Source organism: Pipistrellus hanaki, assembly GCF_964339955.1.
Source record: "Pipistrellus hanaki genome assembly, chromosome: 6".
NCBI classification, from domain to species: Eukaryota; Metazoa; Chordata; class Mammalia; order Chiroptera; family Vespertilionidae; genus Pipistrellus; species Pipistrellus hanaki.
In genome coordinates, this window is record NC_140508.1 from 61,398,483 (window position 1) to 61,417,738 (window position 19,256).

General features: G+C 40.2%; 1 protein-coding gene across 3 annotated transcripts in view; it reads right to left on the reverse strand.

Moving 5' to 3' along the window:
- Positions 1-19,256, reverse strand: part of PIEZO2 (piezo type mechanosensitive ion channel component 2) — a 309,596-nt gene that overhangs the window by 59,653 nt on the left and 230,687 nt on the right. For all 3 annotated transcript variants that reach the window (XM_084887741.1, XM_084887742.1, XM_084887740.1), the window contains 9 exons: positions 11,994-12,199; positions 11,066-11,226; positions 6,481-6,657; positions 6,084-6,209; positions 4,479-4,679; positions 3,571-3,775; positions 3,353-3,454; positions 2,032-2,197; positions 1,437-1,680 (listed from right to left, as the gene is read on the reverse strand). In XM_084887741.1, the coding sequence (XP_084743867.1) occupies positions 1,437-1,680; positions 2,032-2,197; positions 3,353-3,454; positions 3,571-3,775; positions 4,479-4,679; positions 6,084-6,209; positions 6,481-6,657; positions 11,066-11,226; positions 11,994-12,199 (1,588 nt within the window). The remainder of the gene's footprint in view (positions 1-1,436; positions 1,681-2,031; positions 2,198-3,352; positions 3,455-3,570; positions 3,776-4,478; positions 4,680-6,083; positions 6,210-6,480; positions 6,658-11,065; positions 11,227-11,993; positions 12,200-19,256) is intronic.

Here is a 19,256-nt window from a genome sequence, read left to right on the forward strand (position 1 = left end):
CAAAAGATCATATAATTATAAGAAGGTAGATCTTTCCTTTCAAAAAGTGAGCTCCTTGAGGATAAAATTTGAGTGCTGTATATCTTTAGCTCTTCAAGATATAAAACAGTGCTTAGCAAAAAGAAGTACAATTTAGGTTTACAGAATGAATGAATGAACTTTGTAGACAGATTTTCCAGGAAAGGTTGCAGGTATCAGCTTCAAGTAATGGATCCTTCACCATCAGATTGGCTTTAGAATGAAATGGTGTTCTGTTGCCCTACCTCATACCCTCTCCTATAACTTCCAAAACTACTCCAAATGTACATAAATACTGGTGCAGTAAAATTAATAAATAAAAGTCACTTTTAGTATCAATTAGAAAATTAACATTTCAATGGACTGTAGACAAAATAAATTATTCAAATACATATTCATGGTTACACAGACTTGACTTTCCAAGACCTCTAAACAAAGCAATGGATGAGCCATTGCCCCCTCTTTCCCTCCCCAAATCAAATGCTTTCATAGTTAAATTGCCTGCCTGGTGAGCTCATCTTTAAGTAGCTAGGAGGGGGAGAAGCAGGAAGTCATTACATCACCATTCTTTTAATGCATTATCAGGTATAGCCTGGAAGTAGCATGTACTAGGATTAACTTTAAATTAGGGCCAACTAGAGATGTATTAACTCCTTCAGTTCATGAAAGATTATTGTTTAATATGCTGAAATAACAAGTAACTGTGTCCTGAAAGATTTTATGTGACTCTGGGATTACAAGGGGGCAGTTTGAGTTATCGATCAGGTCAGGGAGAAACCTGTGCTCTGGAACATGAAGCTTTGAGAGCAGAGCAGCCAAACTTTGAGGAAGAAAGAGGTGGTTTCTGCCTCAATCCTTTGTTGCCTTAGCTGGGCCCTGGTCAAAATGCCTGTGCTCAGAATGCCTGTGCTTAGAGGCAGCTAAGACACTGTGATGCTTCTGTGTCCACCCACATCTTATGTGTACATAAAACATTCATGCTTTCAATAGTCTATTCCATTTCATTCCCCTCCCACACAGTATCATAGAAAACTATGCTTTTGTATTTAATAACACTTTCTAGATAAGAGAGTTGCTTTTAGCCAGCTTTAAAGGGCCATTTTGCACTATAGTAAGAATGATGATAAATTAGTCCTCAGAAGAGATGGGATTTTAATTAATAAAATATGTTTTAGAGTTTATTCCAACGAATACATATTCTCTCATCATGTGACCTTCAGATAGTGGAAAAAAGAAAACAAAGATTCTGCTTAATGTGGCAAAACAAATAGAAATAAATGGTCATTTGAATTCTGAATTTGCAGCAGCTCATTTAGGGCTTTTAAGAGAACAGTGTGATGGATGATGGGTTTTTAATAACCACTGAATTTACTCTTACACTGAAACCACAAATGTGTTACACAGTGAGAGGCACTTACTGACAGTATGTTTTTCATTGTAATCACAAAGACGTTGTAAGCAATCAGCCAGTCCCAATAACGCAGGATGCTCTTGATAGGTTTCAATAGCAAATCACCCCCAAAGAGCAGGAAATAGAAGCAGGCCACCAAGTAGCCCATGCAAAAGATGCTGATCCGTGTTGTCCCAGTGATGAAGATGATGGTGAGGACGAACCAGAAGAGGTAGCTAAAGATGATCACTTTGGACATGTCTAAGTATGATCTGTAAAATAATACCAAACCATCAAAGGAAAACAACAAAAACAAATAAACACATTAGGTTGGGAGATTCTACTTTAATGAGGGTAAAAAACCATATTATATATCTGACTCAGAGGTTCACCTTTAGCTACTGAACCCCTCTGCCACATGCTTATTGGTTTTATGTGTACAAGCAACCTCTCAGTGTCCCAAGAATGACAGAGATAGAGACAGAGAGACAAAGAGAGAGAGAGAGAGAGAGAGAGAGAGAGAGAGAGAGAGAGAGAGAGAGAGAGAGAGAGAGAAATAGAGGTATATACTTGAATTGAAGGGCATGCACCAAAGTGGCTTTGAACCATGCAGCTGTCATTACCTGCAGTGAATGAAATCTGGGACTGGGTTATATTGGCTGAAGGAGGCCGCCTCAAGGCTCATGCAAATCTCCACATTATCCCCTGCAATGATTCGTACTGCAGCCTTATTTTCATCCTCAAAAATCTGCCATTGTAAGGAGGCACACAGAAGCAGCATGAAGTCATCTGGCAAGGCAGAGGTAAGATCATTAAACCTGGGTTTGCAGATGCAGGTAACAGTCCCCATACAGCACGAGCTGCTCTTTAACTCTCAAGGGAGTTGTGTTCCTAAACCTGATTCCAATGTTGGGCCTAAGTCCCACCTTCCTTATCAAGGGCGTTGCAAGAGGAACCACAGACATTCCAGAGGCATGAAGTGAGAGAGTCCTAGGATTGTGTCTGCATGTTGCTGAGTAAAAACATCAGGTGCCAATCACTGGCCTTTAAGACTCTCTTTATTTGCACTTATCTCCCACCAATGTGTTGAGGAGGCCATTTGAGCATTTTCCCCATCTGAATCTTTTTGCATATGGTGGAAGCAGACATTTCTGATTTTCTCTATCATTTCCATTCTCTTTTACATTTGTGATCAAAGACTCTATCCAGAGCACATACTGTAGCTAAGGCTGGGTGACAGCAGTTGACAATAATGGGTCGATTTGTGAGAGTGGAGACATGTGATGGAGTGGTCCTCATGGCCAACAGCCCAGGAGAGGCCCTCACTCCAGCCAGGCAGCCAGCCTCCAGTCTAAGTTGTCTTGTTGTTCTTTAAACTAAATTTGCATATGTCTAGGTAGCTAAGTTGCTCTTTGGTTTTCCACTGGATCCAGCACTCCCTGGATAGGAGTGGATAACCTTGACCTTTGGATTATCAGTCTGCCCTTGACAGATCTTGGGGCTGGGGCCCAGCTCAGGAGCCTTGGCAATTTGAGTAGCACTTTCCTGGCTAGTACAGTCTTATCTTCAGATTTGGTTTGTGGTGGCAGCAAGAAAAAACGGATTCACAAAGTATAAGGCCTCCATCCTCACTCTACTTTCTAGAAGATGGGTGTGCAGGGGCATGTGTTGGGGGCACAGTGTGTGTGTGTGTGTGTGTGTGTGTTGGAAGGTAAGTTATGAAAGTGAATATGGTATTTCAACTTTTATTTATTAATTTTGCAAATGTTTATAGGGCAAGTAGAATCCATTAATGACCTGTGATATTAATGCATCAAGACAAGCCCTTTACATGATTTTAAAGAGTAGTGGAAGAAGCAAAGGCACTAATGCTAATGCATGCAGATGGATTAGCAAATATAAAACCAAATGCCAGTGCTCTGGCCCCACAGCTGCAACACTTACAGACAAGAAACACGGGGTTGGGCCGCACAATGAAGTCTGGGAAGTACAGCCACTTTATGATGTTGTCATTGAAGTTGGAACCCTTCAATCTCCATGGGTAATCTGCAGGGAGGGAGGTGGTGAGGAGCAAAATCAATAAGCCTCTTTGCTGCCCTTTGCCCACCGTGCCAAACGTAAGGGTGGATGGTAAGAGCAGCTGCTCCTGGGAGGCCACGCACCTCTGCAGGGCGCAGGGGGGATGCCGATGCAGATGAAGTACTGGAACGTGATGATGCAGGCCAAGAAGCAGCAGTACTTGGGCCAGATCTCTGCGATGGCTTTTCTTCTGCGCCGATACAAGACGGCGATCAGCCAGCAGGCGTGAATCATGGCATAGAAATCCATTCGCTGACCGATCACGTTAACTGACAGTAGGAAACAGGTCTGTGTGAGGAAACAAGAGGCAAAACAATCGGGTTTAGAGGAAAGGGGAGTGGTGTCAGCTATCAGCCCTTTGTAGGGGCAGACACCTGCCTTCCTGAGGTAGGTTTCTCTGCACATGTTCACCAGGTCTTGTCTTGGGACATGTCTTTAAGGGTGAAGACGGAGACACTGTACAGATTAGACACAAATACTGTACAGTTTACTTCCAAGGGAAACACTGGCTAATTCACTATTTACAAGAACCACTTCAACCATGAAGAGAACTACAGCTATGGTCTCCTCATGAAAATCACTGTTTCACATTCATTCTACTGAGGAACAGGCACTACCACCACCATTTCAGATCAAAGGGTTCATTTTGGCTAAAGTTACATTTCCAAATGCAGGAAACAGAAAAAAGTTATAACATCTTCAGTTTATAAGGAACCAGTTAAAATGATGAGTGACAGGCATCCATGTGTCTGTAGGACCACAGAAATCCAGAGAAGCAGAGGTCACTGTTGCAAGGGTGCCATTGGCACTTGGTGTGGGAAAACTTTCCATCAGGCCAGGTAAGCCCTTCAGTAGCATCTCCTCCAGCTAATCCCCAGGATCCGTAATCATGGCCTGGAGGTGCAGGATGAAACTTCAGTAGCCTAACTGCCCAAAAGCAGCTATTGGGATTGTCACAGAAAATAGAAAACACACCCGCAAGGAAACTTACCTCCAGACCAAACTTATAGAAGAAGTAATTTATGAAATATTTGGCACAATTAATAATTCCATCATCCAGATGGTGTCTTGTAATGTCGTGAAAGATGGTTTTAGATACAGGGGCCGTGAGGTTGTTTCGTCCCCGGTAGTACTCCTGATGGCGGTAAACAGTGACCTCAAAGGCCAGAATGGCCAGCATCAGCAGGTTATTCTACAAAGCAAGAAAACACAGCTGTGGGAAGCCAAAGGCTTTGTTACTTGGTAATTTTAAACAATCCTCACAATAAATAATTTGATTCCATTTTTGATGTTGTACAATGCTTTATAAAATCCCATCTCTATAGTAACTAGTCTTGAATTCAAAGTTCATTTTCCCTGCTTTCTGATAACAAGGTAGAGGTAGTGTCATTATGCAAATCAGGTTAATTAACATCATAATATAATCTAGACTCTCCAGACAACAGCCTGTTCCTGAAAAAGTACAAATCTCTCCCAGGAAGCAGTGTCTAATTACCTTGGGAGGTTGGGTCCGCTTTATTGGCACCTAGAAGTGCTAAACACATCCTGGGAAACACATTAAGCTAGAGGAGTGCGATAAGCAGGAGAGGGGAAATTTTTTAATACCTCTGAAATCTGGCTAGAGAGAGCAGTATTGAGAAACATGAGGATAAAATAGTAACAATAAAAATAGTGATGATAATAATAATAATAAAATAGTCCACATTGATGGAACTATTGATATATGTGCCAGATACTATTCTAATCACTTCTTTCAAATATCAATTTGTTTTATCCACAAAACAGCTCTTTATGTTAGATATCATCTGCATATTACATAACAGATGTGGCCAATACTATTTATAAACATTACAAATGTTATCTGCCATATGATATCTGCCAGAGTCAAAGAGAAATGGGATCCTTGGTATATTTTAAAATTCCAGGTGTTGTGTATATAAATGTTTCATTTTTAAATACCTTCTCAGCATAATATTATTAAGATCACTCAGATTATCCATCAAAGGAAAAGGTAAAAAATATGAAGTATATTACTTTTATTACATTTCTTATAACTGCTTGCAAAGTTTCATTTTCAAATATATGCTCTTTATTTGATTACCTCTATGTGTAATATATACCCTTCATTAAAAACTGTAGAGAAACAGAATTTATACAGCAAAAAATTCTTGTAATGTTATACCTACTTCTCAGAAACAATCATTGCTGACCATTTGCTATATTTTACTCAACATTTTCTTTATATCTAAAAGAGATTATACTATGTAAGATACTCTAACATTTTTTAAAACTTAATTAATAGATTTTGAACATCTTTTAATGTCTGACATTATTAATCTCCCTCAGTCCTTTAGTAGTTCTATAATGTTCCAGTGACTATATCTGTCACACTTTATTCAATTAACCACAAACTACTTGATAAATTTCTTTTCAGCACAAAATGGTGCTAATTTTAATATTGAGTCATTTGTCTAAAAGGTGATCCGAAAGGCCACAGAAGATGAGGTTCCTATCCTTGTGATATTAGGGATTTCAAGGGAAAGGATTCTAGAACATAAGTACACAGGGGCACCAACTCAGCACAACAAGCCTTTACCCTCAGGTAGACGAGCAATGGCGATGACTTCCTCAGGCCCACCCACTCTGTTGGATCCACAGGAGTGTTGTAGAGTAGAGACTTGTTCAACTTCTCGAGGGGTATGTCTGTTTCATTCACATTTGGCTAAAAAGAAGAGAAAAGGAATTAGTTCCACAGATAAGGAGAATTCAGGTTATTCTTCAGTTTTGAGCAAAAGAACATGAGGGACAAAGACCCATTTGAAACGGGAAATATCATCAGGGACAGAGACTTGGGCCCAGCATTCTAGGCCAGAATGGATTCAGCCTGCTGAGGTGGTTTAACAGCCAGAAAGATTGTGCTTGGGGGTGTAGGTTCCCCAATCTCCACCTCATTTCCCTAAAGGCCAAAAAGATTCCCCAACTTTGAGGCTCACCAAGGAACAGTTAACAGAAAAATTCTCAGGCTTAATGGTTTGCAGCTGGTACAACATTTTGCAGACGATGATCACACATGTCCAGACAGTGCAGACACTTGAAGCCAGACGGCGTAGCTTGGTGTATGGCAGAGCAAAAGCCCAAGAAATCAAAAATACATAGTTGAACACAGACACCTGAAAACATAAAATCAGAAATGGGGACAAAAATACATAACATGGCATAACATCCACAAAACATGGCTAATTTGATTTATTCAGCTCAGCTCAGTTCAGCAGAAGTTGACTGAGTTCTGAGCATTGCCCTAAATACTAATCATCTAGTTATATATCTTGTATGGCAGACAGATATATAACTAGATGACGTCAATATAACGTAGCAGTAATATATTGTAGATCCAAACAGGCTCTGTGAGAATACCCAGAAGGGGTCCCTGGCCCCATCTGGAGCCTCAGGAAACATTTCCTGGAAAGAATGATGCTGAGCTGATCCTTGAGGGGTGCATAACGTTAGCCAAGACAAGAAAGGTGAGAAGTGCATTCGAGGTAAAGGGTGTGTTAGCAAAGGCAGGAAAGCATAAAGGAGTGTGGTGGCAATAGGTGACCATAAACAACTGTGAGTTCCAGAGTTGAAAGCAGTGAACTGCAGTATGAGACTGGAGATATGGCTGAGAGCTACGTTCTGACAGACCCTTTTAAAACTATGCTGTGGCCCATGAACCCCTTAGGTAGAAAATAGTGAGTCTGCAGGGCTCTACGCAGGGAAACCTTAAGGAAAGGTTAGCATTTTATCTAGATACATGTAACTGAAGGACAGAGGTGCATCAATGGGGTTAGCCCAGAGCAGTGGTCAGCAAACTCATTAGTCAACAGAGCTGCAGTTTGCCGACCACTGCACCAGAGGAAAGGAGACCAGTCATATGTACTATAATAGGCCAGGAGAACAATGACAAGGGTCCAAACTCGGACAGTGGAGCAGAGATGGGGAGGACTCATGGATTTGAGATGGGAAGTGAAATTGGTAGATTTAATGATTGATTGGCTTGGAGGCGGGGTGCTGGTAGGTCAGGAAGAAAGTGTAAGGAATGCCTCCCAGTTTTCTGGCTTTGATAGAGTAACAGTGCCACTACTGAGATAGAATCTGAAGTGAGGGCCAGGTGTACAGAGAAAAGGCAAGGCCCTGGCAGGGTATCATCCCTGATGTGCCAATGTCTCAGATTTGATCCTAGATCAGGGGACATACAAGAGTCAACCAATAAATACATAAATGAGTGAAACCACAAATCAATATTTCTCTCTCTCTCTCTCTCTCTCTCTCTCTCTCTCTCTCTCTCTCTCTCTCCCCCCCTCCCTCTCTCCTTCCTCACTCCCTCTAAAAATCCAATAAATATATTTTTTAAAAATAGGGAAGGCAATAACTTCAACTTGGTCTAAGACTGTGAGTATTGATTAGGTGAGATATGCACTCATGACTAAGAGTTCTCCATAGCTAATCATTCACTGAATGGTATGGAAGCACCACCATCTTATTCAGCTATGGAAAATATTTATTTATTCTGGGTATTAGAATAATATCTGAATATTATTAAAATAATTCTCTAGGAATACTTAATATTACCGGGTAAAAATTACCGCAGCAGCCAATTGGCAAACTTGAACATGTACTACAAGTGCTAAGTGCTATGGGCTAGGGGGGTATGATTCCTGTTTGGCTCACAAATCTAGACAGCAAGAAACAAGGAGACTCCAGGGCAGTATTTAAGTCTGCAATTTATAATCTACTACTCTACTTAACTACTAGACACTGTCCAGAGCAAGGAACTGCTTAAAATTAAGTGCTGACATCTTAGGGTAGTAAGAGCTGCCTTACAGAGTTAATTGAGGATGAAAGAAATACTGTATGTAGAAATGCCCTGTGAATGTAAGGCATTCACCAACATAATAAATGTTAACATTTAACAAAATATTTTGACTAGCTAGGTCACTCCTCCTCAGTTACCAACAAGTGGTACATTAAAAAGTAAATCCTAGTAAGGATATTATAAAATTAAGTCTCTTTGTTATTTTTTATTAGGTATTTAAGGCATTAAGTATAAATATAGTACAATAAAATTTTAGAGAGAAAGAGAAGAAAAATGTTATCGTTTATTAAGTCCTAACTAGGTTCAAGGTAACATATCCTGTGTGGGTCCCTATCTTCAAGAAACACATGGGGTCATGCAGACGAGAACTGGGGAAGCAGCCTATGACAACATGACAGAGGAAGAACCCTGCTGGGGTGAGTCGAGTTGTGTGTCACACACAGCTGATCATCTAGCCCAGCATTGGGGAAAATTGCCCAGAGGACCTACGGTCAAACTGGAGTTAGCCTGGCAGAGGAATCACTGGACCAAGGCTTTATAGGCAAGAGAAAGCATGGGGTGGACATCTTGCTTTGGAGGAGCACATGGTTTACCATGAGAGCAGTGTGATCTGAGTCCATTGTAGAGGACTTTGAAATTCACCGGGCAGATTGGGTGTCTGGGAAAGGAAATGGCGAAGTGGTGTAGGACTAGTTCAATGTTATATCGTGTTATTGGGAGAATGACAGAGAGCTGTTAGAAGTTTCCCAATAGAAGATGAACATGATCATGCTAAAAAAATGATTCTGACTGCATGACATAATGTGTATTAAGAGGAAGGATTAGAGCAGAGCTAAGAATCTGTTAGAGCAACTGAAAAAAAGGACTGATACAGATAGAGGCAATGAGCTCAGTGTTAGAGATATCCAGTGAAGGTGTACTGGAGACAGGCAAGAGTGAGGTCATGTTCAGTGGTCAGAATTCCTAGGGAAATGACTGATAATCCTATAGAACAAATGTCCAGGTGCTTTTCATTATCAAAGAATTTTGGACAGTAATTTTATTCCATATGCCTTTCCAACAAAACACTTTTACACAAATTGTCATTTTATCTGAACATAAACTTATGAAGCTTGAAGCCACTGCCTTGAGAGAGGAGCCTCCAAGAACTGTGGTTCCTGGCCCTGTGTTTACCCATCCCTCCCTCAGAGTACCCACAACTTCAGTGCAACCTTTTGTGTACCGTCTCCCTCCCTGTGTGTCCAGAGCTTCTAGAGGACATCTGTAACCCAATAGTTAATGTGACTTTGGTTTTATTTACCAGCAATTACCATTAGACTGCAAGCTGAGACCAGAAGTGTTTTTAATGCCTTTATACCAGCATCTAGCACAGGGTAAGCATTCAATTTATTGTAATTTATTATAAGCATTTAAGAAAGGCTAAATGCATTCTTAGTGAGAGTGAAAGTAATAATAATAAAAAAATAATAATGAAACATCATCTGACATTTAGGAAGAATCTCAAGCTTGCAAAGTTCTTTACTTCCTTCCTTCAGTCAGTAAACATTCATTGTGCTTCTATAATTGGCCAGACCCATTGGGAATTACAAAGGATACTAGAAGAAATATATGGTCCCTTTCCTCAAAGAATAACTTGATCTCATATATAGCACTCTAGGATTCTTAGAAATGAAAACACAGTTATGTATAAAAGGGGAAGAGAATGGCACATATATTTTTAAATTAGGTCATTCCGAAGTGGAATCGTTCCTCAGTAAGGAATGTTGATATGAGACAGGTTTCTGTAACAAATTCTTTCTCAGAGTCCTCTCTCTCTTGGATGCCCATAATGATAACATTGGAAAGGTTTAATGTTAGTGGTAGAATGACCATGAATATTTGTGAAAACAAGCTCCCTGGCTGATAGCCTTGGCTGAGGATAGTTTGAATTCAAAGAATGTGGTCACACCTCTTAAAGATTTAACTGGGGATGCTGACTTGGTTCTCATTTTGCCATTTACTGATCAGCAATTTTTGAGAAAGGATATATTTTGTATTAATCAAAAGTAATGAGCTACGAATAGTAAGTGTTATTACTGTCTTGTCTTAAAAGATCTATATATATAAAAGGCTAATATGCAAAATTGTCCCCTTGGGAATTTGACCACACACTATGATGTGCACTGACTATCAGGGGGCTGTGTAGAATGAAGAAAGGCCCCAGACAGAAGCCAGCAGCTAGGAGAGGTAAGCCCCAATCGGCCCTAATCACTGCCAGGCCTAGGACCCTACCTGTGCATGAATTTGGTACACTGAGCCTCTAGTCCAATAATAAATAAGATGAACTCTATTCATAATTTTATCAAATTTTGGAATCCAAGTTTACTTTTTGGTAACATAAACTATTGTTTATTTCTCAAAGAGAATTTGGGGAGATAGATTTTCTCACTTATAGTAAAGAAAGGTAGCTTGTTCTTACACACTTTAATTAATGAAAACAAGCCACCTTTATAATATGTCCAAGCCATTTAGTAACTAAGCCAGGACCCTTTTTCTCCTATTTTGTTCCCCCTTCCTTTGGGACAATTGTCCTTCCATTTTCTGTAAAATAAAGTGTATGTGCCTATCTCAGGTCTTGATGTTCTAATGTTTTGGGAATTACATTTCCAAAAAATAATAGAGAGTTGGAACAGAAAAATAAGGCTCCACTGTTTGACTTGACGCTGCAACAAATGTTCACTTGCCTCTTTCACAGAGACCCAGATAATGTATGATGAAACAATTTTGATGATATGCAACTCCAAAATCCACCACATGAACACCTGCAGCTTGTGGAAGTACTCCAGGAACTTGAGGAAGAGCACTGTGAGGCGGTCAATCACCAGGTGCCATTTGTTCCTTAAATCTGCAAAACAGGAATTCACCCAAGAATATAAAAAAAGTGAACGTGTTTGTTGTGTGTGTGTGTGTTTTTTGAGGGGGGTGGGCATTGTTGTTTAAAGCATATCTTGGAACTTTCAGTTTGGAATAAGAAGATGCAAAATAATAATAGTGGATGAACTCTAAAATTTCCAAAATCTGGTGACGGGTAGTCTAAGACTCACGCGTGGTGATGATGACTTAGACAGCATGTCCAAGGACAAGGTTACTTTGATCTCCCTTTTAATTTAATTAATGTGAAGAAGAATCTTGACCTGATTATCTCTTAAAGCTGTACTATGATTCCCCAATTTTCTGGGAATATTAAGTCACATGAACTTCATCTAAATGACATTCTTATTGCCAAAGTCATGCTTCTAGAGGTGCTATGCTCCTTCCAGGGGCTTGACTAGAGAGTGGGTAAAGCTCTCGGTGCCCAGCGGGAGCAGCCAGGCAGCCGGCTGCCGGAGGCAGGAAGAGCCTGCTCCCCTGGCAACTGCAGGTGAACGCTAAGCATCAGCGTGACCCAGCCCAGCTCACACAATGCGGTCAGGCTCATGTTAAGCATAGCTTTTCATCAAATTCATCATTTTTTTCTTTCTGCCTTGTGCAAATGCAACAGAAACATTTCACTAGGGCAATTTTTGTTTTACGGAACCGATCCAATATGGATCTGTTTGGTGAAGTCTGTGCTGCATTCACTGATCTGTCTGCCACCATTTCCTGAGCAGCTCCTGGTAGTGAGTAAGTTACCTGATGTCTCTTCCTCCTCTTCATCTTCTTCCTCCTCCTCCTCCTCGCTGCTGTCTTTCCCAAGCTCACCCTTCTCCAGTTTTTCAGAGCATCCCTCTGGTTTCTCCTCACCAAACTCAACCACCTGCTTCTCCTCTGGCTTCTCCGGGCTGGCGGTCAGGTTCAGCATGGCGAGGTCTGGCAGGCTTCCTTCAGGGTGGGCCAGCCTGTTGGCAGAGAGCAGCAGAGTCAGGAGGGGCAAGGATGCTGGGAGACAGCCGAGTGAGTGAGGGGTGTGTTTCAGGAGGAGGAACAAAAATGAATGTCAGTGCGTGTGCACAGGCCTTGCCAGGTGGGGTGGTTAGCCTCTTGTCACTTTATTTTATTTTATTTTTTTTAAAGCTTTTTCTAAAACCAAATTGTAAGCTCACTTAGGTTTTGTTATCGCTTCCAATGATTAGTCAAGTCACGAGAGCTCTCGACACCTAAACTTGACATTTTTCCCGGAGGAGAAAATGGTCAGAGTTTAGGATGTAGAAGCATGAAATGGTGTCATGTAGAGCAAGCATTTCATGGCTTCACAGGGGGACTTACGCATTTTGGTGGATTGGTAATTTTTTCTTGATGCTGCTCAAAGTAATTGAAATAGAAAGGAAAAAAAAAAAAGGAGATGAGAACAGAAGAGTTATAAGGACTGTCAGAGATCACACATCATGCTACATATCATCCACTATGTGCAGCTGCGGGAAGTGCGAACGCAAATGCATGCCAGGGTGGCGGCAGCGGTGTGCATGTGCTGGGGGCCCTGGGCTTGGCGACTGGTTTGAGAGTGGGCAGGCCTGCGGGTGGTCAGGGAGAGGCTATATAAGCTACTGAGGCCAATCATATCATGCTTCTTTAGTAACGCAGCAAACCATCCCGCGAGAATCAAGTCATTCACATTTTATACGGGTTTTTAAAAAATTCTTAACTAATGTGTGCTTTCCATCAACCTTGGCATAGACTCATCCCATTCTGCCATCCTTGTAAGCATATGCCGTGGGCGCTAAATGCTTCCAGAAGGGTGTCTGCATGATATCCCCGTTCATGGGCACGAATGTGAGCTGCTGTGCTAGCCTTGAGCTGAGGGCAGGGGAGTGCCAGAGTGAGCATGAGGGTCGCGCAGCCTCACAGAGCGGGGATGGCAGCCAGGGCATCGCAGCTGGTTTCACAGTGGATAAGAACAAGTATGCTCTGTCTCTTGATTTTTTTTATTCATATTCAAATGAATGATTGAAGGAACATTTGTGGGTAATAAAGAAGGCATTAGGAACAGGTCTCCTGGAGATCCTGGTGGTCTTGTCCATTTGTCATAATTAATCTATACATATCAGCTTCGTTGTAACTGGATGAACGATTAATAACGTTATTCTACCTGTATAGTTGTGGGCTCTGAGCAAATTATTCAACCCTCCTGGAATTTAATGTATTTCCTCTAAAATACAATCGAAGCTTACTTACAAATTGTTGGTTTTACATTTGAAACACACCAATGATGTTGGATAACTATTGTAATGAATCTACACTGTCCTTCAACTTTCAGAGAGGTTATCAATCAAAAGCAATTACTTAAAAAACATTTTTATTGATATTTAGAGAATGAAGAAGGGAGAGGGAGAGAAACATCGACGTGAGAATGAAACATCAATTAGCTGCCCTGACTGGGAATCAAAATGGGCAACCCAACCAACTGAGCCATGCCGGCCAGGGCAAAAGTAATTACTTTTAACAGAGTGTCAAGCAGGTAAATTAAATGATGCCACAAATTGTTAATTGCATGAAGAAATAACATTCTAAGGATGTTTCAGCCCTGGTGGAAGGAGTCAAGTGGACATTCTAAAGCTAGCCAATGGACCCTACCATGTTTGGGAAAAGTCCCCCAGCCTTGAAACTGCAGTAGCAATGTTGCACACCAACACTGTGCATTGCTCTCCAGAGAGCACACTGCTGTTCCCGCTTTGTCAGCACTGTACAGAGAAGAGGGTGCTACAGGCAAAAGCAGTCAGGTGCTGCAGTTGTCAGTATGTATCTGTTCTCTTCAGCCCTGCCAAGTGTGTGCCTTTGTAAGTGAGAAGATAAACATTTTCTTCAGGGCAGGGATTTGCTAGCTTTTACTGTGGAAGTATGGCCATCTCAGTGTGTTTCTAATGTCTCCATCGACACTGCCATGGCTTGATACTGACAAAGAGCTTCCTAATAATTCGTGTTATTTATGGAGTAAAGCACAGAGATGAGGATGTTTCTGCACCTGCTAGGGTGGCCACGCAACAAAACTTCTCAGGCAACAAGGCCCCAAAGTGCCCTTCCACACAGGGTATGTTGAGTGGAGTTATTGACTAAAAGACTAAAAATGAACAAACAGCTGAAACTGGATTGGCTCAGTGGATAGAGCGTTGGCCTGCGGACTGAAAAATCCCGGGTTCGATTCCGGTCAAGGGCATGTACCTTGGTTGCAGGCACATCCCCGGTGGGGCGTGTGCAAGACGCAGCTGATCAATGATTCTCTCTTATCAATGTTTCTAACTCTCTATCTCTCTCTCTTCCTCTCTGTAAAAACTCAATAAAATATATATAAAGAATAAATAAAAATAAAAATAAACAAAGAAGCAAACAAACAAAAAGCAGTTTTCTTTCCTGATGCTCCAGGAAGGAATATATACCTTAATTTAGACCTTTCCTCCTAGCAAATTAAAAAGAAAGGACCCTGACTTTTCAAGCTACATTAAAAATCACACTCTAGCCCTGACTGGTTTGACTCAGTGGATAGAGCGTTGGCCTGCGGACTCAAGGATCCCAGGTTCGATTTTGGTCAAGGGCACATATACCTTAGTTGCAGGCACATCCCCAGGGCAGGAGGCAGCTGGTCGATGTTTCTCTCTCATCGATGTTTCTAATTCTCTATTCCTCTCACTTCCTCTCTGAAAAATTAATAAAATATATATTTAAAAATCACACTCTAGGACCTGTATTCCCTGAAATGTTCGGCTAAGGAACTTAAAGTACTGGTAATTTTTTTTTTACTGATTATCAAGTGTGAATCACTGAATCATCATATGAAGAGTTTCTACTTCAGGCCTCCAAATAGACATGTGAAGCCCTCTCCCTCCTACCTCCATCAATCCCATTTTTTCTCATGCCTTTTCTCACAGGAGCTCATTTTCCTCTCTGCATTTTCTTTAACTGTGCCTATAGTTTTGTTGCCTTGTTTTTGTTATGATTCAGACTCTGAGCATTAATCCTCTTGCTATTTCTTAAATAAAATACAAGTTCTCTCCCTGACTATTCTTTTGCATTCTAACAAAACAGGTGATATTTATCTGTTTATTCACCCTCTTTCCTTCATGATTCCACAGCCCTTTATGTGTGTGTTTCTCTATTTATATCAACATCATTTTATTCTAATTATGATTCTGAGGACTTTCCCCTAGAAGTGAGAAATCCAGTCTTACTCTACTCATATCCCTTCCAAAATACAGCACTGTGCTTGGCATACACTATGATTCATTGACTGTTTGGTGACCAAATTCTATGCACTGGAGGGGCATTTTTTGTTGTTGTTAATCCGCACTGGAGGATATTTTCCCCTTGATTTTTAGGGAGGGTAAAAGGGAGAGAAAGAGACAGAAAGAAACATCAATGTGAGAGAGGCAAATCGATTGGTTGCCTCCTGCACACACCCTGACCAGGGCAGGGGAACCTACAACAAAAGTACATGCCCTTGACCGGCATCAAACCCAGAACCCTCAGTCTACAGGCTTAGCTCTATCCACTGATCAAACCACCTAGAGCATCTTCGGGCCAAGCTCTATCCACTAAGTGAAACCAGCTACGGTGAGGCAGTCTTATTTGAAATAGCAGAAACAGGTTATGTTATATGGAGAATTAAAAAGGCCTAATTCTGTATGAGAAACTGACTTTGAAAAGCCACATATTAAGCTAGTTCCCATTTACCTTTGTAAAATATCCATATATATTCCATTTATTTATAACTATCGATATTTTGATTTGGAATATTTGGTAATGCAAACTGCACTAACCCCATTCATTAGACTACTAGAAAAAAGATTTCTTGCAAACCTATAGTGTTTATAAATAACATTTAAAGTAGAATTTTAAGTGTTTAAGATTATTTTCTAGAAACTATAAATACTTTTTGAAGACTGCATTCATAGAGGAGCAAATGACTTGTAAATTTAAGACCACATCTTAAACATGTGTGGCACTAATTCCTCCAAACTAATCCACTAGGCAGGATGGGGAGTAAATGGAGAAATACCCTAGTTAATAAAATAAGAATAGTTTTAGTAAATGCTCCCACTAAAGCATTCTAATACATAGTGATTACTAATTCAGTTGGATTTTCCCCACAATTCTTTATATTATTGAAATGTTATTAGTCACCTATTCTCCTCAACACTTTGCCTTGCCTCCTACCTTATAAGGCAGTGTCTACATTTTAATCAACCCAGAAGTTGATTGAATGCAACTAAACCACTTTCATCGGGAACTTATAAGCACAACAGTGAGCATAAATAAATAAATTATGGGGGAAATAAAGCTTCTTTACTTAATAAAAGCATTCACCTCATCGTTCTAATCAAAGTAAACTTTCTTCAAAATTGAACACACATACAGCCTTTCAGAAGCACTTGTTCCTAATATATGGAGATGGGAGATGATCTGACTTTGGGTGTGGGCACACAGTGCCGTATATAGATCTTGTAACATAGAAATCTACACCTGAAACCTATCTGATCCTATTAACCAATGTCACCCCAATAAACTTAATTAAAAAAAAAAAACACCTCAAGAAGCACATGTTATCAAGAGAGAGACTAGTTTGTTTGGTAATGTTTTCCTCTGGGCATAGCTCTGGCCTTTAGTAACATGCTAACATTCAGACAACAGTGAGCGATTCCACTAGGAAGAAGATAGTGCCAATGTTGGAATACTTTGAGTTTTTAATCATTTTGTATTATTTTTAAATCTTGATCATTCTGGGACTCCTGAGTGAATTCAGGAGCCTTGGGGTAACAGGCTTTATGTTTCTCTCAAGAGGTAAGTCTGGGACAGTCAGGACCACAACTTGCATCAGGCTCTGCCTAACTAACCCATAAACCAACTCCTGTCTTCTTTGGTGTCCCCACCATCTCCTCATAATGCAAGTGGTGAACACTTTATGAGAAACACGAAGAGAAAAGGCAATAATAATCCCTCATGTTTTGAGTGTTGAAATTTAAATAGTTGCTCAAGATTTCTAGCTAGAGTCTGTATTTTACTTCTGTACCTATCAGCTAAAAATCGGAGGTTCACTTTGCTCCCTCACATTGTCAACTAACAGACTTCGGAAAGCAACCAGCCAGTCCTCATTCCTCCTTCCTTCGCAATCTGCACAAGGATGCACTAATGTTTCACATTTCCTTTCAGAAGTTCTACCTCCTAAGGTTTGCTATTTGGTTGTCAGCCTCAGGATTTTACCTAAGAGAAAAGTGAATAGAATAAAAAACCAACTCTTTCAAAGAAGCATGTTAATTGGGTTTATTGCAAGTGTTTCTATTACTTAAATTATTGGCTTTATTACTAATGACGAAGTTACGGGAGTGGATATTTTAATTGACCTAGTTTATAAAATAAGAATAGTTTTAGTAAATGAGATGCCAAATAATCTTTACTCTGAACTGTTGGGGCACTTGAGAACAAATATATACACACTACTATCAATGCTATTCTTTTTTATGTGTGGTCACTTGCATATTTTTATCTCCTCAGCTAGGTGACATGCATCTAAGATAGGGTCCTGGCTCAGTGTCTGTCTCTGTGCCTTTTGTGTTATGTAAATATATTGTGAAATCTGGTGATGTAAAATATCATTCTTCAGTATGCAGAGCTTCTCACCATGCACTGTTGCAACTATTTTCACTTCATTTAGTAAATACCTACTGAAGGTCAACTAATGGGTAAGTTCCCAAGGTAGGTGATATGTGGATACCTTAGTGATTTACACAGGGCCTCCAGGCCTGAGGAGCTGACACCTCTGGCCAGGGAGATAAGACAAGCAGGCAGCTAGAGGGCTGGGAGGCAAGTGTTGGGAGGTAGCATAAGAAAGGGCCATGGGAATTCAGAGGAAGGCCAGTTACTTTTAGCAGGAAAGCTGGCACTTATGGGCGAGTCTGTGGAGGAGGTGGTTCTTGAGCTGAGCTCTCAATTATGTGTTGAAGAGAAAGATGAGCTCCCAGGCCAGCCTTGAGCTAATTCTACCAAGAAATTTGAACCAAGACCAAAGGCTGAGCACCAGCTGAAGACCCTCTTCAACCTCCTCCGAATCCACTTGGCGGCACCATTTGGTATAAATACCAAATGGTTTGATTTGCAAAATACATCCATGAGCATACCTGAAGACCACTGTCCACTATCTGATGACATAATTTTTCAATTACAAAACAGTTAGGTGTTTAACATACCAAGAGACCCTTCTTAACAAAAACAAGAGAGAAAACATGAAGTACCCACCTATTTATTATTAGATATACACGCCCATTGACTTTGGCATGGCTACGAGGTGAGAGGTGGAAGCACAAGGTTGCATGCGGTGGCAATAGAGAGACAGGGTGGAGAGAGAAAGGAGATTGTTAGACAGAGACGAATAAAGCAGATTGTGTCCTGTACACTTTCCATCATCAGGTATGTCATCAATACACATTTCACGCACCAAAAAACAGATAGCAACATCCAATAGCAACATGAAATTAGACATATTCAGGAAAAATATAACAAGTCTCTCCATTTTTCTCATCCCTTCCCATCTTATACACCTTATTAAAAATTTGTAATGTTTACATTTTTAGAGTATGCCCATCAATAAAATACAATCTCAAGGATTAATTCTTACTCCTTTCCCAGAATAATAATAATAAAAAAATCCTACTAGGTAACCACATTCATCATATTGTTCTCTAGGGTTTTCTAAAAGAGAAGCTTAAGAAAAGTCATTTTATTTATATATGCAACACAATACCTTCAAATTTAAGACAAATTGCAGTGATGGATATTTTAATACATAATTAATATTTAGTACATTATTATTAATTATGGTATGGTATATATTTTTATATAATTGTGGTATGGTATATATTTTTATCAACATATGAGTGAAATGATAGTCCTAAGAATACTAAGTTAGACATAATAATATTATCTTATATATTTCATAAAACCTTTTCATAAGGCTAACTTTACTAATTTGGT